The 26,279-nt window shown below is 52.0% G+C and overlaps 1 protein-coding gene across 1 annotated transcript; it reads left to right on the top strand.

The window, feature by feature from the left end:
* Positions 1–1,686: 1,686 nt before the first annotated feature.
* Positions 1,687–22,981, top strand: OAS2 (2'-5'-oligoadenylate synthetase 2). The gene is made up of 11 exons (XM_075533901.1): positions 1,687–1,979; positions 5,076–5,346; positions 6,762–6,940; positions 8,499–8,734; positions 9,425–9,572; positions 11,127–11,306; positions 13,562–13,844; positions 16,890–17,077; positions 20,212–20,450; positions 21,191–21,347; positions 22,718–22,981. The coding sequence occupies exons 1-11, from the start codon at positions 1,806–1,808 to the stop codon at positions 22,820–22,822; spliced, it is 2,160 nt and encodes a 719-aa protein (XP_075390016.1). The 5' UTR covers positions 1,687–1,805; the 3' UTR covers positions 22,823–22,981.
* The last annotated feature ends 3,298 nt before the right edge of the window (positions 22,982–26,279 follow it).

Here is a 26,279-nt window from a genome sequence, read left to right as displayed (position 1 = left end):
AAAGGTAGAGAACCTAACCTAACGGGCAGGGTGGGGCCCTGTCCCTTCCCCTATCTGAGGGGTTTTCTTACAGGCTTATTGCTTATTATTAAGGAACCATCGTGGTGTCGCGGGTGATGCAATGGACTGCCGACCACAGAGTTAGCATTTCAACTCACTAGCTGCTCCCTGGGAGAAAGACAAGGGCTCTCAGCTCCTGTGAAGATGCTGTTAGGTGCCCGCGTCGGCTCTGACTCATGTGACCTGGGTCTGCATCATCCTCACAATCGTCCTTTGGTGTGAGCCTGTGGTGGCAGACACTGTGTCCATCCATCTCATTGAGCGCCTATCTCTCCCTCGCTGCCCCTCACTTTACCGGCGATGATGTCCTTCTCCAGGGACTGGTCTCACCTGATGACGTGCGCAAAGTACGTGAGACAATGAAGTCTCCTCGCCCCTGTTTCCAAGGAGTCGCCTGTCGACGCTGACAGCCCAGGAGCCCACAGGGCCAGTGTGGTCCATTGGGTCGCAATGGCCTAGAAGGGCCTGGGTGGCCGTGAATTTGGATTTTGATGGGTGACGTGTTGTTACTTACTATCCCATAGGGGCGCTGTGAGTCACAATGAGCTTGATGGCTGCTGGTTGGTAGAACCACTGTGACCCCACAGGTCAGTGGTTCAGACCCACCAACTACCCGGAGGGACAAAGATGTGGCTGTCTGCTTCCATAAAGATCGCGGACTGGGAAACCCTCTGAGGCATTTCCATCCTGCCCGGTCAGGTGGCTCTGAGCCTGTGTGGGCAGGGGGCTGGGTTTGGGCTTCTGATGGCTGGGCTGGAGCCCGCTGTTGAGTTGGGTCCGGAGCCGGGAGCGGTGCCTCTGTTTCCTTTGGCTTGTGCACCTCCTACTCTGTTTGTTCCTATTGTTGGGGGACAGGGCAAGGGTAGGCGAGGCCGCGCGCGCGTGTGTGTGTGTGTGTGTGTGTGTACACATAAAGTCACATGCGTCCCACAACTGACAGCACACATGCTTGTGACAGCTCTCCCACTTCTGGACCTGTGCTTACCAAGTGGCTGGCCTGAGCCCTGAATAAGATCTGGCCCCTACTTGTTATGCGAACACCTAGGGGCCTCTCTCTGGGGCTCCCTCCTCTCTGCTTTGAGTCAGAGTCCCCAGGGGACAGGGAAGGAAAGAAAGGGGTGACTGTAAAATGGCACTTACTTAGGAGCTCTGGTGGCTGCTAACAGCGAGTCAGAAACCACCGTCTCTCTGTGAGAGAAAGGCGGGATTGTTTATTCTCCTTATGTCTCAGAAAGCCACGGGGGGGCGGGGGGGCGCCTTCTACCCTGTCCTATCGGGTCGCTCACCTGTAAAGCGTCTTTCTTACATAAAAGGTCACTTATTCCGATGGCTGTATCCCACTCCTGTCCCAGGGTTTTTGCAAGCCTTCTTTAATCCCCATACTCAGTGGCCCATCAAGAGATGCCACTGGGATACCCATTTACCAGCAAAGAAATCAGGAGGTCACGTGGTTTGCCCAAGGACACACATCTGGCCTGTCTTGGGCACTCTGTATGGGGGGGAGGGCTGTTGGGGGCTGAAGTCCGAGGACTGATGGGTAGTTGCCGGCTGTGAATCACAGGCCAGGGGCGGGGCTGAGCCTCTGGACACCCTGGTGGCTGGGTTTCGTTTTCCTGAGCCACTGGGCTGGCTACAGGAGCCCCTCCCTTCTGCCTAGCAGCCAGCCAATCTGTTCCCAGGCAGCGGGGCAGCAGGAGCGGCGGCGGCGGCGGCAGCAGCAGCAGCAGCAGCAACAGCAGGAAGCTATGTGGGGCTGGTGTTCATACTTGAAAGTGAACTCTATACCCACTGAAGACCTGGGGCCATTCATTCAGAGATCCCTGCGGCCCCGTGAAGACAGCAGGATACTGATTGACCGGGCTGTCAATGCCATCTGTGCTGTCCTGCTGAACTCCCCGCACGTTCAGGGTGTGGCCAAAGTGAGTGCAGGGCTGGGGGGGGAGGGATGGGGGGGTTGGGGGGGGCAGTGCTGCACCTTGGGGAGCCTGGAGAGCCCTGGGCCAGGTTCTGGGCATGAACTCGCCTTCCCCACACTCAGGTGAGGTGACGGAGTTATGCTACAGCCAGTAGGGCTGTGTGGCCCCTGGACAGGCTCTTCCACCTTCTATGTCTCAGCTTTCAAAACTGAAAAAAGGAAGCTAGCGTGCTGGGGAGCTGGGCGTCTAAAAGTAACAGGAGTTGGCATTCGATCAGTGAGAGGGCCCTGCTCGCTCGTGGGATGTATGTTTCCCGTGATTATTTCTACCCACGCAAGGCTGCTCTCTGGTTTTGTAACTGCAAGGAGCAGGGGCTCGAGTAGAGAGCTCTGCCGTCTGCTAGGAATGATGGGTGTCGTGGGCACAAGTCTTATATACTTTGGACATCGCAGAAGTGACCCATCCCTGGAGAAGGATATCAGGCTTGGTAAAGTCAAGGGGCAGTGAAAAAGAGATCGAGTGACCCGGTGGCTGCATGGGAACTGTTAGATCTCTCAGGGGAGAAAGGATTCACACCAAAGCCTGGTTTGTGATCCAAGTGAGTTTTATGAGCGTGAGAAGGTGGTCCGGGTTTACACAGGCACCTGCAGGGCTCCTCGCGAGCAAGCAACCTGCATAGAAGTTGCTCAGAAAGTCACGCTGTCAGTTCCGGGCTCCTGCCTTTTCAATTATCCCGCAGAGAGGCGTGGTGGACGGCCCTGGTCAACCCCATTGACTGAATTGAATTCACCTGGCCTAGGTGGGCTATTCCAGGTGCAGCCCCCACCCAGGTGTACCTCCCCTTCCTGGCGGGAAACCTGAACCTCTAAGCATGTGCAGTGGGCCACTCCTTGTTCCGGTAGCTCGGACCTCTTGGCATGCGTAATGGAGGCCCCAGTCCCTAAGCTAGACTACCTAACAGAACCACTGTTAGGGTGGTTCAGGACCGGGCAATGTTTCTTACTGTCATGCATGAGGTCGCTATGAGTCAGCACCGCCTGGATGGCACCTCGCAGCAACAACAATGTAGGAACAGATTCCAGGCCTGAAGGTTCTGGGCCAGAGAGGTAGAAGGCAGGGCCACCTGGCAGGCACCAGGTCCCTGAACAGCTGGGGTGTCCACTCACCACCCTTCTTTCAGCCCTGGCCTTCTACCACTCCATTGCCCAGCACTTCTGCACCCCCTCCCCCTGCCCTGCTTTGTTGTCCCTGTCACAGGTGCCATTGAGTCCCCTCCAAATCATGACAGAGTGAGTCCAACAGAACAAAACCCTGCCCGGTCCTGCACCCTCTGCTCTGTGTTACTGTTGGCTGGAGTCCATTGGCACGGCCGTGGGTTTCTCTGTCTCCTGGAGTATTTCCCACTTGCTCACTGGCTTTCCACTTCTCCCGAACACTAAGTCCCTTTCTAGCACCTGGTCTGTCCTGAAGACCTGTCCAAAGGAAGCGAGCCAAAGCCTCCCCATCCTTGCTTTGAGGGAGCATGCTGGTCCTATCTGGTCTGCAATCGATTTGCTGCTTGTTCTGGGGAGCCACGGTGTATTCCCGATTCTTCACCATGATGGCATTCAAGCCATCTCTTCCTTCTTTGGCACCCAGCTTCCACTGGGGCTTGGGTCAGATGCTTAGTCCTCAAGGTAATGTCTATACTTTTAAAAATGTTTTTAAAAGGTCTTTGGCAGCAGATCTGCCCAATGCGATACATAGGTAGACTTCCTGCTTCCTTGAGTGTTGCTGGTTGATCCATCTTTACAGGCCCACTGAGCTCCACGAAACAGAGATGGGACACATCTGGTGCCACCTGGCCCAGGTGAGAAGACAGAGAAGTTAAATGCGAGCAGTTACTTAACAGCTGGGGTTAGAGTTGTGTGTTACGCAGGGTTCTCTATAAAAACTGGATACTTAGGATTATATATCTAGACGAGAATGGGTTTATACAGCAAGAAAGACGATAACAGCTCATTAGCCCACACAGCAGTACAGAGGCTCAGCTCAACTCACTTCGGTGGAACAGTTAATGTACTGGAAGTCCTTCAACTCACGTGGGCTGCCAGGCCCAAGGTCAAGGAAGCAGACAGCTGAGTCCTCCCTGTGGCAAGGCAGGCAGAGTCTGCCCGCAGGCAGTAGACGGCAGGGTGGGACAGCAACAGTCAGTAGGAAACCCTAGACGGGGTCGGGATGGGACAAAATCGATTCGATGGCAGTGGGGTTTAACAGGGTAGCTGGGTTTTGCCCCTGTTTGTTCTTGACCTAAATGCAGGCTGATCGATCCTCCTGATTTATCCAGTGCTGAAGCTAGCAACGTCCCCAGCATATCGGAACCAATAAGCCACCTCGGCTTGTCACTTGTGACTAGTTGTCACTTGGTGTGCCTTGCTGAGCTGTCCCTTTGAGCTTCGGTGCTTGTGTGGCTGGTATTACCAGTTGTGGGGTGTCATGGCCCTGGTTGGGGGGGCGGTGTTCCATTGCGTGGACCCGTCATCAGTGAGTGCCACGATATTGTTGGTAGCCATTGGAGTTGACACCAGTTTGTGGGCCTGTCTGAAATAATGCTGCTCTGGACAGCCTGACTTGGGTCATCTGGTGAGCGGGTAAGTGACTAAGTTGTTTTATTATCCCATTCCGACCCATAGCGACCTCATGTTCATAGCAACCTCATGTTCCGACCCATAGCAACCTCATGTACAACAGAATCAAATAGTAAAACAGTGCACAGTCCTATGCCATCCTCATCACTGTTCCCATGGTGGCAGCCCTGTGTCCACCCATCTCATGAGGTCCTTCCTCTTTTTCACTGCCCCTCCACGTTACCAAGCCTAATGTCCTTCTCCAGGGACTGGTTTCTCCTAACAGCGTGACCAAACTAGACAAGACGAGGTCTCTCCAACCTTGCCTCTCAGGAGCTTGCGGGCTGGACTGAACTTTCTTGGAAGAAGGACGGCCAGACGTCTCTGGCACAATTTTAAGACTGGGGTGCTCAGTGTTGAGAAACAGGACTGCCTGCCCGATGCTCCCCGAGTCCAGAACTTCAAAACTATGGTACTTCTCTGTCTCTGGCAGGGTGGTTCCTATGGCCGGGATACAGTCCTCAGCCACACGTCCGATGGCACCCTCATCATCTTCCTCGCTGACTTAAGACAATTCTGGGATCACACGACATGCCGACGTGACATCCTCAGAAACATCTGGGAGCGCCTCAAAGCCTCAAAGCACTTGAGGGAACTAGCCGTCCAGCCGTTCACCACCTGGTCCCCAGGCCGGCTCAGCATCCAGCTGGACGCCAGGGAGCTAAGCATTGTTTTTGAGGTGCTGTCTACCTTCAGAGCTGTGGGTGAGTGTCCTAGGGGAGCCGGGGCTGGGGCTGCAGTGTCATGTTGAGAATGGAAACCATGAATAGGGGCCCTGACAGAAATGTGGGCCATCTAGTCTGGGAATGGCACTGAGGCTGGGGTCACTGGTGCTTTTCAAAATGCCGGGCCACAGTCTGGGCCTTCTCTCTTCCTGGGAACTTCTTCCCCGTCTCCTAGAGGCCAAGAACACTTTTCATATATAGACGAGAGGGTACACCCCCCCACCACCACCAAAAAATGGATTTTTTTTTAAAATCCCAAAACTATGTTTGTTTGTTTGTTTACAAAACAACCTCATCACCTTCAAAGTACTCTACATTACACTAAATACATTTGTGAAATCGGCGATTCCATTCTTGGAAACCTTTTTCAAATTCATCTGGATGGCTGACAGCACCTCCCTCATCTTTTTCTTCACCTCTTCTACGTCGTCAAATCTCTGTCCTCGCTTGTCCCTCTGGATTCGAAGAATCAAAAGGAAGTCGCATGGAGTGAGGTCTGGTGAGGAAGGTGCATGGGATAAGAGAAGCATGTTGTTTTTCCCCAAAACTGGCACACTGAGATGGCTGGCGAGCAGGTGCATTGTCGTCTGCCACACATCAGGCCTTTTTTATCACACACTGTTATACATTCTTTTCAGAACCTCTAATTAGAAAGCTTGATTATCAGTCTGACCTGGTGGAACAAACTCCAAAGACACTCTCAGTCGACATGTTCATCTGTTTGAGAAGTTGACAGACATCCAGAATGAGGTTTGGCATCAATCGACGGTTCACCTTTTTTGAAACAAGAAAAGCACTCGTGCCCTTGAGTTTTTCCCATAGGACTGTTCTTGTAAGCTGTGTTCAGCATACCGGGATGGGGGGGGGGTAGGGATGGGGGCTTTCCTGCATCCTAGACGTTCTGAAATCAAACAATGCCTGGACTGACTCATGCAACAAAACCATCCCATCACTGTCCAGTCCATTCTGACACACAGAGGCGAGACTGTATGTAAACATGCTTCCCTTCCTGATGCAAACCCAGATTCACCGACAGCGGGTTTTCTCAAAGAAAGCATGCCTTCCTTTTTTCCTTTTAAAAGAAAGTGTTCCCTACTCACCACCTCGCTTTTCGTTTATAGTTGTGTTTCTGGTCCCTCCCTTTTGGGTCTGCTGATTTCCTCAAGACCCAGCCATGCTGTTTCTATTTGAGTCACTTTAGAATGTGTTTCATTATCAAGGAGAGCCAGCACCCCCCCCACCCCCCGCCCCTTCACCATTGTCCTTACAGTCAATATGCGTTGTCTACGTGATTGACTAATCGGCCTGTGCTATTGAATCACGACCGACCTTCGCTGTTTGGCGCTCTGAGGTCACCTGATCACCAGAATGCCCCGGTTTCTCTTTCCCATCAGGCCCTGGTGAGAAGCCCAGTGCCCAGCTCTATCGAGAGTTGAAAAGCTTCATAGATACAACATTATTCCGGCCCGGTGACTTCTCAGTCTGCTTCATGACGCTCCAGGAGGAATTTTTTAAGAACCGTCCCAGAAAACTGAAGGATTTGATCCTCTTGGTAAAATACTGGTATCAGCAGGTAATTTTGAAATGATATCCATGGTTGTCCTTCCGTCCCTTCCTGTTGAGGTCATTTGCCATCAGGGACATGCGACCAGCATAAGTATACAGCCAAGTGCGTTTTTCAATCCTTATAAGCAACGCCCAGATCAAAATAGAGAGCATTTGCTGCACCCCAGAAGGCTGTCGCTAGTGCAGTCAGTGCTCCCCCCAAAATGAACCGCTATTTTAATATTGTCAGGAGAGACCAGTCCCTGGAGAAGGACATCATGCTTGGTCAAGCGGAGGGGCAGCGGAAAAGAAGGTCCCCAAGGGGCTGGATGGACACAGTGGCTGCAACCCTGGGCTCAGGCACAGGGACCATTGTGAGGACAGCGCAGGGCCAGGCAGTGCTAAGTTCTGGTGCGCCCGGGTTGCTATGGCTCCTAACAGCCACATTCTCATATCTGTCACCAACTTGCTTTTAAATGTGATATAAACAGAGTCCTACTGAATAGACTTTCATGTCCGCTTTCTTCTGCTCAACATGATAACTGACAGGTTCACCCATGTATTTGCGTGTTAACACTAGTTTTTCATTGTTTTGTAGCATTTCCATGTAGTAAGAGACTACCCAGGGGTCCTCAAACTACAGCCCGTGGGCCACATGCGGCCTGCTGAGGACATTTATCCAGCCCGCCAGGTGTTTTTGCCCCATTTGGTTTTTTACTTCAAAATAAGATATGTGCAGTGTGTATAGGAATTTGTTCATAATTTTTTTAAAAACTATAGTCTGGCCCTCCAATGGGTCTGAGGGACAGTGAACTGGTCCCCTGTTTAAAAAATTTGAGGACCCGTGGTCTACCCATTGATCGATTCGACTGTGAACAGACATCTGGATGGTTCCCAACTTGGAGCTGTTATGAATTCGCTTACTATCCTCCCATGTATCTCTCTGTGAGTTAAAGCACTTGTTCCCCTTGGGCCAGTCTTTAGGGGTGGAATTGCTGGGTTGTAAAATATACGTGCATGCATATGTGTGTGAGTATATAGGTATCTGCATAGGCACGTACGCTGGACATGTTGTCACGAGAGGTCAGTCCCTGGAGAAGGACATCGTGCTTGGTAAAGTGGAAGGGCAGCGACAAAGAGGAAGACCTTTGACAAGATGGATCAACAACGTGGCGACAAACATAGCAACCATGGCGCGATGGAGTAGGAGCGGGCGGTGTTTCTTTCTGTTGTGCGTGTGGTGGCTCAGAGCCAGAACTGACTGGGCAGCTTCTAACAACAACAACAACAACAACAACAGATATATATGCCGTAGCCATGAGTGGAGAATGGGTGTCTATATTTAGATTTCGTGAACGCTGCCTGCCAAACTCCCAAAAATGGTTGCACCAATTTACATTCTCCTCGGCAGTGTACCAGAGTTCCAGTTGCTCCATTTCCTTGTCAACTCTTGATGCTGTCAATCCAGTTAACCGTAAGCATTCTGGTAGAGAACAGTGGCTTCATATTGACTTCTGATCTCTTGCTTCCAGATTCTTCGCATGGGAATCCCCAAATGAGCTCTGGCTGCCCCTTTTCTCCCACAGTGTCGGGAAGAGCTTCAGGATTCAGGCAAGCTGCCTGACTATGCTCTGGAGCTGCTGACAGTGTATGCCTGGGAGCAGGGATGCGGGCTAGACGACTTCGACCTAGCCGAAGGCATCCGAACTGTTCTCTGGCTCATCACGCAGCACCGAAAGCTGTGTGTCTACTGGACCATCAACTACAACTTTGAGAATGAGACTCTGAGGAATATCCTGCTGCACCAGCTCCGGGCACCGAGGTACCAAGCTCCCCAGGGCCCTCTCCCTCCGCCTCTTTCTGCATTGTCTGGGCTGTAACCTTTAGAATGAGGTCCTGGCCCTGTCCTGCCTAGCCAGTGATGTGTCCAGTCATGAAGAACAGGGAGGTCTGTCTGAAAGAGAGGACACCCTGGCCGGTGCTTTTCACCTTGTGTCCGGTCACATGGTGTCTCCAAGACAAACCCTAAGGGCCTTTCAAAAGCAAATACAGAGCAATCTTCAATGCCACGAAGTCCATTCCGATGCCTAGTAACCCAATAGGACAGAGTAGAACTGTCCTCCTGGGTTTCCTCAGCTGTGACTCTTGGGGGAGCAGGAAGTCTCTTCTTTCTCTGGCAGAGCAGCTGGTGGGGTTTGAACCTCTGACCCTGGTTAGCAGCCCAACACAGAACCCACTATGCCACCAGTGGTACAAATGGTTAAGCACTGGGCACAAACATGGAGGTTGACAGTATAAAATCCCCTCCTCTGGTGCCTCAGAAGAAAGGTCTGGTGATCTCCTTCCAAAAGGGCACAACCATGGAAGCCCAGCTGTAGTTCATAAACAAAGGGAGAGAAAGAAACAAATCCGGAGAGGTGCTTCCCCTCGAGAGGGAGACTAGACCACTCACTGACTCTGATTATGAGCGGCCCTACGGCTTTTTAACGTTCTGATCTAATGGGATTCCTAGGCCCGTCATCTTGGATCCAGTTAACCCGATGCATAATGTAAGTGGAGGTCCAGACATGTGTTGGGAATGGCTGGACAAGGAAGCTCGAATCTGGCTGTCGTTTCTGCGCCTGGGTGACGGGTCCCCTGGACCATCCTGGAATGTTCTGGTAAGAGACCTGTGTTGTGCTACAGGGCAGGCCGCCAGAATTCCAGTCTCTTCCCAGAGCCTCCTCCCATGGACATGATGGGTGACGGGCAAAGGGGGACAGGAGGGTATAAGATCCTCATGGAAGAGGGTCTGAAATGGATTTCTGAGGAGGTGTGAAGGTGGTGGTAGATGAAGAGGGAACGATCTAGCCGAAGGGAAGCGGCAGCAGTCAGAGGGGCTGGGACATGTTCTGGGGCCCCTTCAAACAGGTGTCAGGGGTGAGTGAGGAGAGGGCTTGGGACAGGAGAAAGGAAGGGACCTGTGGTTGACGCACTAGGGTCCCCACACCCCACCCCCAATGGAGAAAAGAGCAAGTCCACCACACAGACTTCCCCTCACACTCTCTGAAAAGATTGTGTTGCTGTGAGTGTGAGCGAGTTGATTCCAATTCATAGTGACCCCATGTGACACAGTCGCACTGCCTCCCCACCCCAGCCCATGCCCCGAATTTCCAGGCTCGTATCTTCACAGAAGCAGAGCACCAGGCCCATCCCCGGCCAGTGGGTCCATCCTTCTGAGGGCTCCTCTGAGAAATCTAAGCTTCTCACGTTAGAACACGGAGTCTGTGCTGTGAGTCACCAGCCACCACCCCCAGTGTCGTAAACCAGCCCCAACTCATAGCGACCACATTTGCATCTCAGGAAATCTCTGCGCTGGAGGGGTCTCTGGGGCTGGAGTTTTGGGAAGTCATTTCCCAGGAGTTTCTTGCAGAGTGACTCTTCGTGGAACTGAACCCCTGACCTTGTGGCTGGTGGCTAGAATAACAACCTTGGTGAGGACTGTGCAGGACCAGGCGCTGTTTCCTTCTGTTATACACAAGGTTGCTGTGAGTCAGAACCAATTCAACAGCACCTAACAACAACCATAGGTTGTGGAAGCTGATGTTCATGAGGTCCAATAGTCCATTGGAATAATTGCTTCCCTGTATCTTTGCATTGCTCCACTCTTCCATTCTCTGCAGGGAGAGGCCAATGGTTGTACTTTACATGGCTGCTGGTGAGCTTTTAAGGCCACTACTTGCCAAAGTAGGATGTAGAACCTTGTCTTTGTGGACTATGTTATGCCCATTGAATCTTGGTGGTCTGGCCCATGGTCATGAATATTTGGGCAATACTCAAAACAATTGGGGTATAAAAACTTGAACTTGCTGACAGTGGACTTTTGAGAGGCTGTGGAGCTTCCACTTGTTATTAAAAAGCAGATCAATCCAGATTGATACCCAGAGATCACCTTTGGCTCATTTAGGTAACAGCATGATGAAGTTGAAGAGTACAAATACTTCCTATGGGTTAAGGGAAGATGATTAGAGGGGGTTGGAGCTTATGAGAACTTGGGTACAACTGTCAACTCTCAGGTATGTTTTTGAGATATGTTCAACAAGAGGGTTGGGTAGCAGGACGGAGTGGTGAGGGGTAGAGGGCAGCATAGAGACCCCAAAGGTACAGGAAGAAGGAATCTTTGGGGTCTGCTTGCAAGAAGACTCTTACCACCCAGTTCCTGTCTCTTCCTCCAGCCAGCACCTCTCTACATCACCCCGGAAAATCTTCTAGATAAGTTCATCCAAGACTTTCTCCAGCCTAGCAAAGAGTTCCTGGATCAGGTCAAGAAAGCTGTTGATATTATCTGCTCATTCCTTAAAGAAAAGTGCTTCCAAACTTCAGAAGATCAGATCAAGATTCAGAAGATCGTCAAGGTGAATGCTGGTCTTTCTAGAAAGAGACTATTCCTAATAGGGAGAGCAGCCATCATTGAAGCTCTCCAATCCTACCTGCCATCCAGCACTTGAGGGCAAAGGGATAAGAAAGGAGGTTGATGAATTCAGGGAACTAGGCTCCTGGTGCTCAGTAGAGGTGTTGATAGACTTTCTACATCACCAACAACATACTTTGGATCCTGGCAGTCCTTGGCTTGGAGACACATCCCTGCCAGGTCTGCCTCTGTCTTTTTACATCACCTTCTCACTCATGTGTCTTCTCCTCCCCCCTCCTCTTGTAAGTACACTGGCCGTTAGATTTAAGGTACACCCTAATCCATGATGAAGTCATCTCAAGTGATACCTACAAAGACCTTTTCCTCACAGAAGATCACACTCACAGGTTCCCAGGGGATATATCTGTTGAGAGGTGTTTGGATTGAAGTCTGTCCCTTAAACATACAGGTTGTAACTCCTAGCCCCTGTTTTATCCCCGGGTGAAGTTTCACGTCGGCATGGTGCTTGCTTGCTAGGTTGAGGAGGCAGTACTAGTGAAGGCTATGTCTGAAGTCAGTTGTTTCTACTAAGTAGACCTGCTGGCGAGGTGGGTTATCCATGGCGCTTCTAAATGGAAGGTCAGCAGTTCGAAATCACCAGCCACTCCTCGGAATACAGATGTGACAGTCTAGGAAAGCCACCGGGGCAGTCCTGCTCTGTCCTCTAGGGTCGCTCTGAGTCAGAACTTACTCGATGGCAGGGCACTTGGAACCCTAGCCCAAAGCCAGCTTCACTGTCTGCTCACCACAGACCTGACAACCCGGTGTGCAGGGTCACATGAAGGAAGGGGTAAATAGGGATCCCCACGTCAAAGGCAATCTACAGGGGTGTGAAAACACTGAGCTAGTGACCACTTTTGTAGTAGCTGGGGTGCACGCACGCGATGCCCTCTCCATGCTGAGACCCCGTTGACGCGGCAGTCAATCAGGAAGGCAAGATGTCAGGGCACATGGAATGGCACAGTGGGGAGGGAGCCACCCGCAGATCAGAGAAGGCCTCCTACTTTCTGACATGACTTGCAAGCTGGAAAGGGTTGTTTGCTCAAGCAAAGGGGAAGAAGAAGAGAGCGGGAGGAGGAGGAGGAGGAGGAAAAAGAGGAGGGGAATCCGGAGTAGAAGGAGAGGAGGAGGAAGAGGAGAAGGAGGAGGAGGAGGAGGAGAACAAGACAAAGAAGAGGGGGGATACAGAAAAGGAGGTAACCTCAAACCTCCACCAAGCACTCCACTGTTTCTGCCGTGCAGGGAAATAAGTCCCTCGTATGCAGTTGTGTGTGTAAAGAGGTGCATACAAGGTCATGAAAGAGAGCCACTTTCTCCCGACCTGAATTGGTTCTAGGTGCACGTATCTCTTCCTAGTTCCGTGACAGCAATGTCTTCCCTGGCTTTTGGAATGATGGTGGGAGTCTCTTCTCTCTTAGTCGTTATTTGTATGTTGGTCCTTTTGATTATTATTACTCTCCCTGCCACCTTTTTGTGAGGATCTTCTTCATTGTTTCTGTTGGGTTTCCCAGAGAAGTGGATGCATAGTGGTAATAATTGACACAAGGGTTGATAGGCTGCCTCAGGGGTTGTGGGGGTGGGTCATAGGGAGAGAAAAGGAATTGTGGGAATAAACAAATGAAGGCAGGAGTGGGGAGGGAGTACTAGAACTGGCTGTGACTACACAACTCATTTTAAAAGTAATTTAACTTTTTTGTCGGGGAGTGTTCTAACGTTGATACGGTAGTGATTGTACCATTGTCCTTGAGATGACTGAACAGCTGAACCATTGAATTGCATGATATGTAAATTATGTGCCAATAAAACTGATAAAAGATAAAGTATTGAAAGAGTAGCTTCATAGCATAAAACACTCTGCTGGGAGCGGGGAGGGAGGGGGAAAAATGAGGAGCTGATGCCAGGGGCTTAGGTGGAGAGCAAATGTTTTGAGAATGATGAGGGCAATGAATGTACAGGTGTGCTTGACACAATTGATGTATGGATGCATTGTGATAAGAGTTGTATGAACCCCTAACAAAATGATTTTAAAAATTAAAAAAACACTCTGCTTTGGGTTTGGTCCTAGGTAGACCTAACACCGAACCTGCCCTCAGCAGCATCACGGGCCACCCTGACGAGGCACAGCCCATGGAGGTGGTGGGGGGGGGGGAGGCTCCCCATTGAAGCATGGTGCCAACTCAGCAACCCTTTCTCCGTTAGGGTGGATCCACGGCCAAAGGCACGGCGCTGAGGAGTGGCTCTGACGCCGACCTCATCTTGTTCCCCAACAATTTGAAAAGCTTTCCCTCCCAGAAAGACCAGCGAAGTGACATCATCAAGGAAGTCCATAAGCAGCTGGAAGCCTGCCAGAAGAAGGAGAAGTTTGAGGTGAAGGTGGAGATTTCCAAGCATACCGCTCCCAGGGGGCTCAGCTTCTCCCTGAGGTCCAAAGAGTTGCCGGAAAGCGTGGAGTTTGACCTGCTACCTGCTTTCAATGCGCTAGGTAAGACCCCCTCAGACATCTCCTTCTGTCCCAGGAAGAGGCATGTAGATGGGAGAGACAAAGTCACCTTCCCGGGATTGCAATGACATCCGCTATGAGACCAGAATATGTAGGTGGTGCCCAGATGCCTGTACTAAATGCTCTGATCAGGGATTTCATAGAGAAAGCCTGCAAACCAGGGGCAGAAATGTCACTCCGAACTTCAGATTCTTCTCAGAATCTAGATTTATTGGACCTATTGTGTCTGTAGGGGTCTCCAAGACTCTAGCTCTGACTTGCTCTTCAAGTCCTGAATTAAAATCTCTCCCCTGAAAAGCAAAACCCACTGCCAATGAGTGGATTCATGACAATGCTGTGTAGAGTTTTGGAGGCTGTGAGGAAGTCTTTGTGGGAGCTCATTGCTTCCACTTTCTCCTGCAGAGAAGCTGGTGGTTTTGAACCACTGACCTGGCAGTTTGCAGTCTAACACTTGCCTGACAGCTCACCTGGGTGCCTCGCTATCCCTTCAAGTCACCTTTCATTAAGTGACAGTTTAGCCCAGAGTAAAACTTGTCGCCCTAGAACAGCAGTTCTCAACCCGTGTTACTATTTTACAACTAAGAAATGACCTCAGACCGGCAGATCAGCAGATGTCTGGACGCAGAGATGAAAAGGTGGGGGCAGGGAGGTTGAGACAACAGAAGAGAAACAGCTAGAACAGAAATGCCAAGCATGTTGACAGCACACAGAGCATTTAACCAAAGAAATGGTTGTCTAGAAATTGTCAAGGGAGTGAGTTTTTAAATAGATAGTTCATAATTTTTCACCAAAAATATAAATTAAAAATATGTGTACTCTCATCATCAATCTCTATGGCACGATGGGTGACGCATTGGATTGCTAACCTCAAGGCCAGCAGTTTGAGACCTCCAGCTTCTCAGAGGAAGACAGGGCTTTCTACCCTAGTAAAGAGTTACAGCCTTGGAAACCCACAGGGGCAGTTCTGTCCTGTGAGTTTTGAGTCTTGGACCCAGAACCCCCAGCGGATGAATGTGTAAGATGTGAAACCCATTTCTCATTTCAGTAGCCCAAGGATGCTCAAAGCCTGCGGGAACAGAGAACAGAGCACACTGAAGCTCCACATATATGTCTTGATAAAAATGCCTCCACTACTAGAGAAAGAAATTGAAGGAAAGATTGTGGAGGAATTTCGGGGTGGAAGCAACATTCTTTACTGCTTAAACTAGTTTATTCTTCGGTTCAAAGAAGATGTCAGGGGATAGTTTTGAATTAAGATGTAAAACCGCAGTTCACATTTCCGTGGGTTTATCCAGCCTCCATGTCTCCAGAAAGTCTCAATTCCATGAGAATGTAAAATGCTGTTCTGCACTTCTCCCTCCTTTTGATCAGGATTTTACTGTAGGATCTTTGATCAAATATGCAGTGAGGGTAACTGGGGACCATCTAGTTCTTCCGGTCACAGGGCAAAGGAGGCATTTGATCATAAAGGCAAACAGGTACCCATCCCATGTCCTCCTTCACCTCCCGATTCTTCTTCTTTCTGTGTCACTCCCAATTGTCTTACCTTGGATGGCTGGTTGCAAGCTTCAGGACTCCAGGCAGCACACAACAAATAAAACCAAGAGCTAAATGCATTATTCAGCCAGTGACCTGGGCGGCGCTTACGCCATAACCTTAAGCCTGTTGAAGATTTCTAACGCAACGATACGGGAAACCCAGGCATTGCCAGGCACTCTCCAGCAAAATCTCCTTTAGGAATTCAGTTCATGGGTGAGAGATACGTAATGACATGTGGAAAATGGTATCATGGGTTCTGTCAGGAGCCCTGGTGATGTAGTGGGTTAAGCATTGGGCTGCTAATAACCTCAAGGTCAGCAGTTCGAAACCACCAGCTGCTCTGAGGGAGGAAGACAGGCTTTCAATTCCAGGAAAGAGGTAACATTTTGGAAACCCACCGGGTCGTTCCACCCTATCCTGTAGGGGGACGCTATGAGTCAGAAATAGACTCACTGGCAATGAGGTTGGTTTTTCTTCAAGATGCTATCTCAGACATTTGGCAGATCACAGCCAATTCAAAATCCTGAAGATCCGGGTACCGCCATCCCTCTGAGTGGTGGACCTACAAACAGATTTTTTTGTAAACAGTCATATAATAACAGTTTGGGACTCCAAGGGCCAGACTGTTCTCTGTTACAACTGCTCGACTTTGCTGTTGTAGAATGAAAGCAGCGATAGGTAAGCAATGAACCTATGTACCAATAAAACTTTACTTACACCAACAAGCAGAGGGCCAAGTTTAAGCCCAAGCCATAGCGTGTGACTCCCCCATCAGCCCTGTCCAAGATACCTTTCAGCAATAATATAAATGGCTGTGTGTCTGTTTATGACAGCCCGTGGTGTTAGAGATGCGCTCTACATCTTTGTAAATGTAATTCGTTTTTACGTTTACCGCTGTTCAGAATAGGTGCGTGTCAGAACACAGATACTCCCTGCATCTTCAAAGCCAGTTGCTGTCAAGTTGATTTTGACTGACAGTGGCCTCCCGGGTGTCGGAGCACAGCTGGGCTTCAGAGAGTTCTCAAGAATGGTTGTTCAGAAACAGACCGCCAGGCCTTTCTTCAGAGGCACCTCTGCGTGCTCTTCGACCTCCAGCCATTCCGTTCCCAGCAAACCCATTCACAGTTGACACCACCCAGCAATTCTAATGTACCAGTGCCCTAGTGGCCTAGTGGGTTATGGGTCATGGGTTAGCAGTTCAAAAGCCACCAGCCGCTCCTTGGGAGAAAGATGAGGCTTTCTGCTCCTGTAAAGAATGACAGTCCTAGAAACCCACAGTGGAGAGTGCTCCGTTATTTTATAGGGTCACGGCGAGTCAGAATCAGCTCCGCATGAGTGAGTTTTGAAGGTTTGGGGGGTTTGTTTTTCCATGCAGCTCGACATCATGGATTAGAATGAAATGTGTCTCCCCCAAAAAATATGTTTTCAGCTGTGCTCATTCATTGCCCTGCATATGAAGGCATCTCATAGCTATCTCCTCCTCACCAGGTGTATGGACATCAGGCTCCACCCCCAGCCCCACTGTCTATGCGGAGCTCATCCGGCTGTTTACATCCTCGGAGTATGTGAAGGGAGAGTTTTCCTGCTGCTTCACAGAGCTGCAGCGGGATTTCATCATCTCCCGTCCGACCAAGGTGAAGAGTTTAATTCGCCTGGTGAAGCATTGGTACAAACAGGTATGATCTTTGTTCTAGGTTGCTATGAATATTTATCAGAGACCTTTGGACCAGCACCTGCCCACCACCCTGGGCAGGGGAGGCCAGTTGTCTCAGGGAATCTACCCAGTGCTTACACCCGGGATCCGGATGGCTCTCCTATCACGGAGCCTGGTTGATTTTACACAGAGCACCTTCTCTGTCAAGGCTGCTGTGTGGTTGTCGCCGTCATTGTCATTGTTAGCTGTGTTCAGGTCGGCCCTAACTCTTGGCAACCCCATGCCCAAACAGCATGAAGTACTACCTGGTACTGTACCATGCCCACGATTCTGTGCAGCCCCGGCAGCATCCCATTGTGCTCCATAGAGATTCCATCAGCTGGTTTTTGGAAGTAGATTGCCAGGCCTTTCCGCCTCATCCCTCTGGGTCTGAAAGCCACCCCTGTAACCCTGTCAGCATCGTAGCAACCCAGAAGCCTCCCATGGTAGACGGATAGGGGCTGGGCATGAGGGGCTCTGGTCAGGAATCCAGCTCGCTCCCTCCTCCAGGAAGGCCCAGCCCTGAGCCTCCATGGCCTTCTAGAAGGGATGTTATGTGGCTTCATTGGTCCAGCCCGCATGCCCAGACACAGGCAGTCAGAAGCCTGCAGGTAACCGACGTCCACTCAGAGCTGCGGGCACTGGCCGACTGAGCTGCAGGCCGGGCCCTGGGCCGTTTGTGTCCCGTACCACAACTCTCCCCTGAGCCCTGTGCTCTCTGCCTCCAGCCCCCCACGGAGCTGAGATGGAGTCTCAGCCCTGAGCCCTTCCTCCCAGAAAGTGCAGAACATGGACAAGACGCACTGGAGCTCGGGTGGCTTGGTGGTTTACGTGCTGGGCTACAGCTGAAAAGTCAGCCATTCGAAACCACCAGCCGCTTCAAGGGAGATAAGACGAGGTTGTCTGTGCCCCATAAACACCGGACAGCCTGCAGTCGAATGCTCTGCCCCTGAGTGTTTTGAAAACGATGGCGGCAGCAATTGTCCAATTATGCCGGATCGAATTTGATTTATGGATTATTGTCCTATCTGTAGGAATAAAATGATTTCAAAAAACAAAACAAACGGACTTGGAAACGCACAGAGGCAGGTCTGGTCTACCCTACCCTAAACGGTCACCGTGGTTGGGGGTCAGGTTGAGTTTGGCGTGCTCAGAGGGCTCAGCCACCACGTCCTCCAGAACCAGTCATGGTACTCCCCGGGCCTCTGATCACCAGGCCCAATGCGACCCGGCTGACTGCTTTGTGCGGTGCGTGGATGCCAGGCTCCATCCAGAGCCCACGATCGGCTGTTCTGTCGTCACTATAGCCGATGAGGTTGGTGGGGTTGAGACTTGACACAGAAGAACATACACAAAGTCAGCACTTGGTGCAAGTCCCACTCGGCGACACTGCTGACGTTCTCCGGGGTCGGCACCATCCTCACTCCCTTTGCCCAGTCGTTCCTCTCCCATGAACATGACCTCACCGTCCCCGAGGTCCCCAGTTTGTCTTTCTTGTCACTGCTGTGTCTTAGGGAGCTTAATGCACAAGTCAGGCCATCTTTGCTCATCAAGGTAAAGCCGGGCTGGGTTTTCAGATGACTCGTGCAGGTGTCTGGGGCTCAGGGTTAAAGATGCTCCTGGGGCAATCCTTTAAGACACCTACCAACCTCTGCAGAGGAAGCCCTGGTGGCGTAGCGGGTTACGTGTTGAGCTGCTAGCTGCGGGGTCAGCAGTTTGAAACCACCAGCCACTCTCTTGCGAGAAAGATGAGGCTTTCTACTCCTGTCAAGAGTTACAGTCTCAGAAACCCAGGTCCACTCTGTCTTGTAGGGTCAGGTCGACTCTGTCTTGTAGGGTCAGTATGAGTCGGCGTAGACTCGATGGGAGTGAGTTTGGTTTGAGTTTTTTTAATTCAGCATCCTGGATTCCATGACAACTGTCCTCTGAGGTTCCCCTGACACCGTGGGAAAGCGCCTGTGGCCACCGACCCCACAGAGAAACCGGTGCCTGCTGCCGTATTACTGCTCTTAGTGGCTATCAAGGAGCCCTGGTGATGTAGTGGGTTTGGTAACCGCAAGGTCAGTAGTTCGAAACCCCCAGCTGCTCCTCAGGGGAAAGATGAGGCTTTCTACTCCCGTTAATCATCGCAGTCTTGGAAACCCCACTGGGGCAGTTTTACTCTATCCATTAGGGTCTCTAGGAGTCAGCATCTCCTCAATGAAAGTGAGTTTTTTTGTGGGGGGGGCGGGGAGGGGGGTTTCCTGAGTTGCCATCGAGTCGATTCTGACTCAGGGGGAGCCCATGGAATCAGAGAAGGGCTGCCCCGCAGGGTTTTCAGCGGTGGTTTTTATAAGCAATCCACCAGGCCTTTCCACCAAGGTGCCTCTGGATGAACCTGAACTTGGGGCCTGTGGTTATCAGCCCAGCACACTAACCATCTGCTCCCGCAGGGAGTCCCCTGCTGCCCGGGCTGTTGAGTGGGGTGGGGTCCAGCTGACCCCTAGGGTCTCTAAGCCTCCCTGCTGTCCAGACCACGCCGACTCAGAGAGCCCCTACAGGACAGGGTGGAACTGCCCCGGTGAGACTGTCACCCTTTGCGGGAATTGAGAGCCTCATCTTTCTCCCACGGAGCAGCTGGTGGTTTCGAACTGCTGCCACAGGAGCTCCATCTAGGGCAGTGGTTCTCCACCTTCCTAATGCCTCAACCCTTTCATACAGTTCCTCATGTGGTGGTGACCCCCCCCCCCACCATAACATTATTTTCGTTGCTACTTCATCACTGTCATTTTGCTACTGTGATGAATCAGGTGACCCCTGTGAAAGGGTCGTTCAACCCCCAAAGGGGGTCGCGACCCACAGGTTGAGAACCGCTGGCCTAGGGTTTGCTGGGCTGTGATCGTTACAGGAACAGATCGCCAGGTCTCGGTCATCCAAATCGCCCACCTTGTGATGACCTGCCACACCCCAGGGGTCCACGCTTTGCCCTCCAGTTGCTAAAAGAATGCCCATCCCTCTACCCTGCTCCTGAAGCACCAGTCCCTCACTCTGGTGACTCCGTTTCCCCGGGGTGACCAATGCAAGCGGACAGTCTGTGTGGCTCCTCCAGAGCTCCTGACGCCTCCTCTCTTCCCACAGTGTGAACGGAAACTAAAGACAAAGGGCTCCCTGCCCCCAAAGTACGCCTTGGAGTTGCTGACTATTTATGCCTGGGAACAGGGCAGCGGGGAAGTGGATTTTAAAACTGCCCAAGGCTTCCGGACAGTCCTGGAGCTGGTCACACAATACCAACACCTCTGTATCTTCTGGACAGTCAACTACAACTTCCAGGACCCAACTGTGGGGAACTTCCTGTGGCACCAGATTCAGAACACCAGGTGTCCCAAGCCCAGCCCCCTGCTCTCCCTACCCTGACTCCTCCATGCTTCTTCTCTGCTCTCCTGGGCCCCAGTGCCTCCCAGCAAAGGCGGCCGGAGGATGCTGCTTGCCAGGAGAGCCTGCCCCTTCTCCAGGGAAACACTCCTGAGAGACGGGAGGAGAAAGGACAGGGGAAGAACCAACCTTTTTTTTCCCGTGGCAACTTTGGGTGGGTGGGTTAAGACGCCAACCACTGGTACTTGGGGATCTGTAGTGTGTTGGGGGAACTTCAGTTCCACCAGAGGGGAGCAAAAGCCACAGAAGCAAGAGATCAAAGGAGCGAAGGCTGAGAGAGGGGGAGGAGGGAGGGTGAAAGAGCAAGGTCCCATTGGGGCACACACACGCCACGTACACGTCACACAATCAACTATGCATGTTGTCATCCGGTGCCATGGAGTCCGCTCCCACCCACAGACACCCTAGGCGCACAGACACCCTAGGCGCACAGACACCCTAGGCGCACAGACACCCTAGGCGCAGCACCCACTCCTCCATTGTTCTACGTGTGAGCCCGGGGCCGCAGGCACTCTCAGTCCATTGACCAAGCATGATGTCCTTCTCCGGGGACCGGTCTCCCCTGATGACCTATCCCAAGGACATGAAGCAAGTTCCTTGTTGGCTGGAGCCCAGTGGGCCCCAAAGCTGACAGTCTCTGGGCCTGGGAAGCCCTCCTCTAACACCCTCTCCCTGTCACATGCAGGCCTGTGATCCTGGACCCGGCTGAGCCCACGGGCGACGTGGGTGGAGGGCATCGCTGGAGGTGGGATCTTCTAGCCCAAGAGGCCAAAGAGTGGTTGTCCTCCTCCCTCTGCTTCAAAGATGGAGCTGGTTCCCCGGTGACACCATGGAGAGTCCTGGTAAGAAGCAAGGAAGGGCCGGCTCACACCCAAGGGCTGTCCTTCTCCTGAGGACATAGCGGCTGTTATTCTTGTTGTTTTTATTCACGTTTCAAGAAGTGCTCAAAGGGGCAGGCCAAGACGCAGTGCCTTCTCCATGAGCAGGGTTTCCCCACCGTAGCCCTATTGATGGGGAGAGGGGGGTGGGGGGTCGGATAGTTCTTTATCTTGGGGGGGTCTTCCCTGTGCATTGATGTTATCCGATCCTTGGTCTCGCTACCCACTAGATGCCACTTGGGTGGGACCATTAAAAACATCTTTAGGAATGATGGCAATGGAATGGAAACATTGTGTCTAGTGGACTGATGGATGAGGCGCACATCGGCCTCCGTGGCCCAGAGACCAGAATAACTAGATGGTGCCCGGCTACCACTGCCAGCCACTCTGAAAGGGGTCCTACAAGAAGGTCCTGGGTAGAGTAGATGGGGAAAATGTGGACTGAAATTCAAAATTATCTGAAAAGAAGTCAGGCTTAGCGGTTGGATAGAGACTGGTAGAACCCCAAATCTATGACCCTTCTTAGTCCCCCTTCAGGTCTGGAAGTGAACTCTCCCCGCTGTTAGATTAATTCACCATTTCAGATCAGAAGGGCAGTGTTGAACCATGGACCAAGAAGGAGGGGTGGATACAGGAAGTCCAGGGAGCGAGGGGGTGATGTGCTGGTATGTTGAGGGGGTGATGTGTGCTGGTACATTGAGGGGGTTGCCCCGGATAAGCTGCTCTGTAAAAACTTCACTTCATCCAAAAAAAATGTTTTTTAATGTTTTTAAAAATGTCACACATTGTTACATGCCGGGCAGAGAGGCGAAATCACCCCCCAGTGGAAAGTTGAGGCTTTAAACAAATCACCACCACCTTCTAGAACAGTGGTTCTCAACTTTCTCGTGCCATGACCTTTCAGACAGTTCCTCATGGGGTGGTGACCCCCCAACCACAACATTATTTTCATTAATATTTTATCACTGTCATGTTGCTACTGTTGTGAATCAGGTGACCCCTGTGAAAGGGTCATCTGAACCCCAAAGGGGTCGCAACCCACAGGTTGAGAACCGCTGTTCTGGCGTCCTCACTGCTTGTGCAGATGGACATCATTATCTGTAACCCATGGCCTCTCTGCCGCCAAGCCAGTCCCTGCTCATCTTGACCCTACAGGATGGAAGAGAGCTGCCCACAGGTTTCCAGGGATGTCATCTTGGCGGAAGGATACAGCCACCTCTTTCTGCCACGTAGCAGCTGGTGGGCTTGAACTGCGGACCTCAGGGTTAGCAGATGAGTCCTTAACTTCCTCTCCACGAGGGCTTGCTCTCTCACCTGCGTTTCTCTCTTCCTAGCTGGTGCAGACCCCGGGAAGCTGTGGAGCCAGGATACAGCCCATTGCCCAGTCCCATCCAGGAGCCATAATGTCCTGGGCCAGCACTGCCAGAAGGAACTTCTAGACATCATCGCTGAGCAAAAGAGTCACCCTGACCTAGTAACCCTTTCTGGCCCCCATTGCCCCTCCCTTTGCTTCCCCGACTCCTCTTGAAATCAAGCTCCCTTGGCCCTTCTCCATCCAGTCCACAGCTGCTTCCTTAAACATGTCTGCCCAGCCTGCTCTTGGGACTCTGTTTCTGTCGACCATTCCTGTGGCAGTCCCCCTCACCCCCCCCCACACACACACAACTAACTTCTTACTTACTTACTTACTTACTTACTTACTTACTTACTTACTTACTTACTTACTTACTTACTTACCATCCTTCCAGGTACGGGGAGTGAGGTCTCCTGCTTCCTCCATCCCCACGATGAAAGGGAAAACACTGCTTATAACTTCGAGCATGCCAACTTGCTTGAGTAGTCAAACAGCTGAGCCGAAGTCCCAGAGACACGCGGGGCCACCAAGCACGTGGACCGGTGTCCCCCTCAATCCTCCATCCTTCCTGCTTATTTCAGCTCTGCCACCTGCCCACAGGCTGCCTCACTCTGTCTTTCGGCAGAACCTCCTCCGGCTGCCATCTCGTGGTTGTACGGAGAATTACATCAGACAGACCGAACAGGAAGCCCAGACAAAAAGGTTCATCCAAACTCAAACCGCTGCCTGGGGGGGTTCCATTCCCAGGTCATAGTGCACCTGCCCCGTTGGGTTTTCAAGGCTGCGACCTTTTGGAAGCAGACCACCAGGCCTTTATTTCCAAGCCGGGTTTGAACTGATTACCTCTCAGTGGAGAACCAAGAGTTTAACCATTTGGGCTCCCCTCCACCCCACAGGGAGTCCAGAAAAGGAGTTAGAGGTGATGAGAGCCAGTCTCTGCAGACATCATGCTATTGAAGGACATTGTCACCTCACTTTGAAAAGCACCTTCAGAAACACTGCCCAGGGGGGTCAGGGGGAAACACTGCCCAGGGGGGTCAGGGGGAAACACTGCCCAGGGGGGAAACACTGCCCAGGGGGGTCAGGGGAAACACTGCCCAGGGGGGTCAGGGGAAACACTGTCCAGGGGGCTTGGGGGAAACACCGCCCAGGGGGGTCAGGGGGAAACACTGCCCAGGGGGAAACATTGCCCAGGGGGGTCAGGAGGAAACACTGTCCAGGGGGGAAACACTGCCCAGGGGGGTCAGGGGGAAACACTGTCCAGGGGGGAAACACTGCCCATTGGGGTCAGGGGGAAACACTGTCCGGGGGCGTCAGGGGGAAACACTGCCCAGGGGGGACAGGGGGAAACACTGTCCATGGGGGTCAGAGGAAAACACTGCCCAGGGGGGTCAGGGGGAAACACTGCCCAAGGGGGGTCAGGGGGAAACACTGCCCAGGGGGGTCAGGGGAAAACACTGCCCAGGAGGAGTCAGGGGGAAACATTGCCCAGGGGGGTCAGGGGGAAACACTGTCCAGGGGGGACAGGGGGAAACACTGTCCAGGGGAGGTCAGGGGAAACACTGCCCAGGGGGTCAGGAAGAAACACTGCCCAGGGGGGTCAGGAGGAAACACTGCCCAGGGGAGTCAGGGGGAAACACTGCCCATTGGGGTCAGGGGGAAACACTGTCCAGGGGGGTCCCAGCCTCACAGTCATTGCTACCCTTGGTTGAGCCCCCGTCATGGCAGCCACTGGATCCACCCATCTTGTCTTGGGCCTTCCTCTTGCCCGCTGCCCCTCTCGGCTTTACCAAGCACGATCGATGTCCGGCTCCAGGAACAGCTCTCTCTGGCACTCAGCATGTCCAACGCACGTGAGCTAGAGCCACGCCGTCCTGGCTCCCAGACGTGTTGGTTCTTTTGGCCGATCCTGGTGCTCTCTCGGTTCTTCCCCAGACTGGATATATAAAAAAATATCGATGAGACCAAAGGTCAAGGATGACTTTGAAACCGAGACTAGAAAATAAGAAACCAGGGAAGCTAGACAGAGGGAAATGAGTTGAAAAGATGGGGCCTGCTTTGAAGTCATGAGAATGCTCACCCATTGCCAAGGGCATAACCAATCTCTCTGAATAATTTGCGCAGAAATGGCCGAATGGGAACTTCTAATAGGTAAAGATTTATTGGACATCCAGGGTAGATACTGCCTTGGTGACTATCTGTCACCATAACAAAAATATTTCAAGGGGGGGCTTGGAGGACTAGGACGTCATTGTTTGCCGGTTTGGGAGGCGGAAGTTCAAATCAGGGCACTGGCTGCGGGCCGTGGTCTTCCTTGTTGGGGCGCCCAGGCGCTTCTTGGCGCCCCTTGGCTTGTAGACAGTGCTCACGGCCTCTTCCCTCGTGTGCCTCTATCTGTGGTTTCCATTTTTATAATCCAGCACTCAAAGGGGATTGGGTTTAGGACCCTCCTTCATCCTGGACCCTCTCAATGTCACAAAAGAAAATCCCTTTAAAAAAAAAAGAAAGAAAAGCAAATCCCTTATTTCCAGAGTCACAGGTGTGGGGTATGTGCCAAGATTTCAATTTTTGGAGGGGTGGTGGTGGCATATCCAATATCCAATCTATAACAATACCGAAGTTCCTAATTACAAGAAAGTATCTGAGGCCCAGCAAACTCAAGTCCCTTGCCAAAGGGCCCTTAAAGAGTAAGTGGCCTGGCCAGGCCTCAGACTCCAGGCCCGCTCTGCCTCTAAAGCCTAAGATTTTAACCCCCTTTATGAGAGCAGCTCCCAAAGAGTTGGCTTTTGGTAGGCCACCACCTAGCTGGGGGCTGCTTAGCCACGGTGGGCCTCACAGCTTGTGCTGAGAAATGCTTCCAATGGGTTTTTTCAGGAGTGATGAGAGGAGACCCTGAATCTGGACTGTTACCTCCTCACCTGGTCCAGGTGAGCCTCCTGACTGCTGGGCCTCCCTGTACCTGGGCTGATTCACACCCAGGTACCCAGGTGAAAAATGCTTGCCAACCCCAGTTGCCCATCCTACCCATGGCCTGGCAGACCTCTAGAGGCCCAAGGGCCATCACCCCCTTCAGCCACAACTCCTGGGGGCCCAGCCACCAGCCTGGCAGCCCTTAAACATCTGTCACAGGGGGGCGATCCCAACCTCACGCCATCGTCATTTCGAGAGAGTGATGAGGAAAAGCGATCCTTTTGAAAACAGCTCTCATGGGTAAGAGGAGACAGCAATCCGTTGGCTGTTTCCACCGACAGTGAGGCCACAGGCACGGTGGGTGCCAGTGTGGGTTGGTGCCCACGAATGGAAACACCCCAGGTCAGTTACAGGCTCAGGAAGAAGCAACGATGTCATTTGAGGACGCCCACACACACACGCACCTTCAAAACCCAAGGTTCCCTCATTTCGAGGGTCTCCTGAGTCTGCCGCTTCCTCAATGACTCCCCTCACCTCGCTTCTGACTCATGCTTCGTGTCCTCCCATCAGCACCCAGGCCTGGGTTTCCACCCTGCACGTGTGAGGCCTTTGATCATGGGTAAACAAACTCC

Source organism: Tenrec ecaudatus, chromosome 16, assembly GCF_050624435.1.
Source record: "Tenrec ecaudatus isolate mTenEca1 chromosome 16, mTenEca1.hap1, whole genome shotgun sequence".
Taxonomy (NCBI): Eukaryota; Metazoa; Chordata; class Mammalia; order Afrosoricida; family Tenrecidae; genus Tenrec; species Tenrec ecaudatus.
This window is presented reverse-complemented; position numbering and strand designations above follow the sequence as displayed.

Bases quoted from the DNA above. Each gene is read 5' to 3' on its own strand.
- OAS2 (XM_075533901.1), top strand. From the start codon at position 1,806: ATGTGGGGCTGGTGTTCATACTTGAAAGTGAACTCTATACCCACTGAA. The intron at 11,307-13,561 runs GTGAATGCTGGT...TTTCTCCGTTAG, and splicing joins AGATTCAGAAGATCGTCAAG to GGTGGATCCACGGCCAAAGG. The intron at 20,451-21,190 runs GTGTCCCAAGCC...TGTCACATGCAG, and splicing joins CACCAGATTCAGAACACCAG to GCCTGTGATCCTGGACCCGG.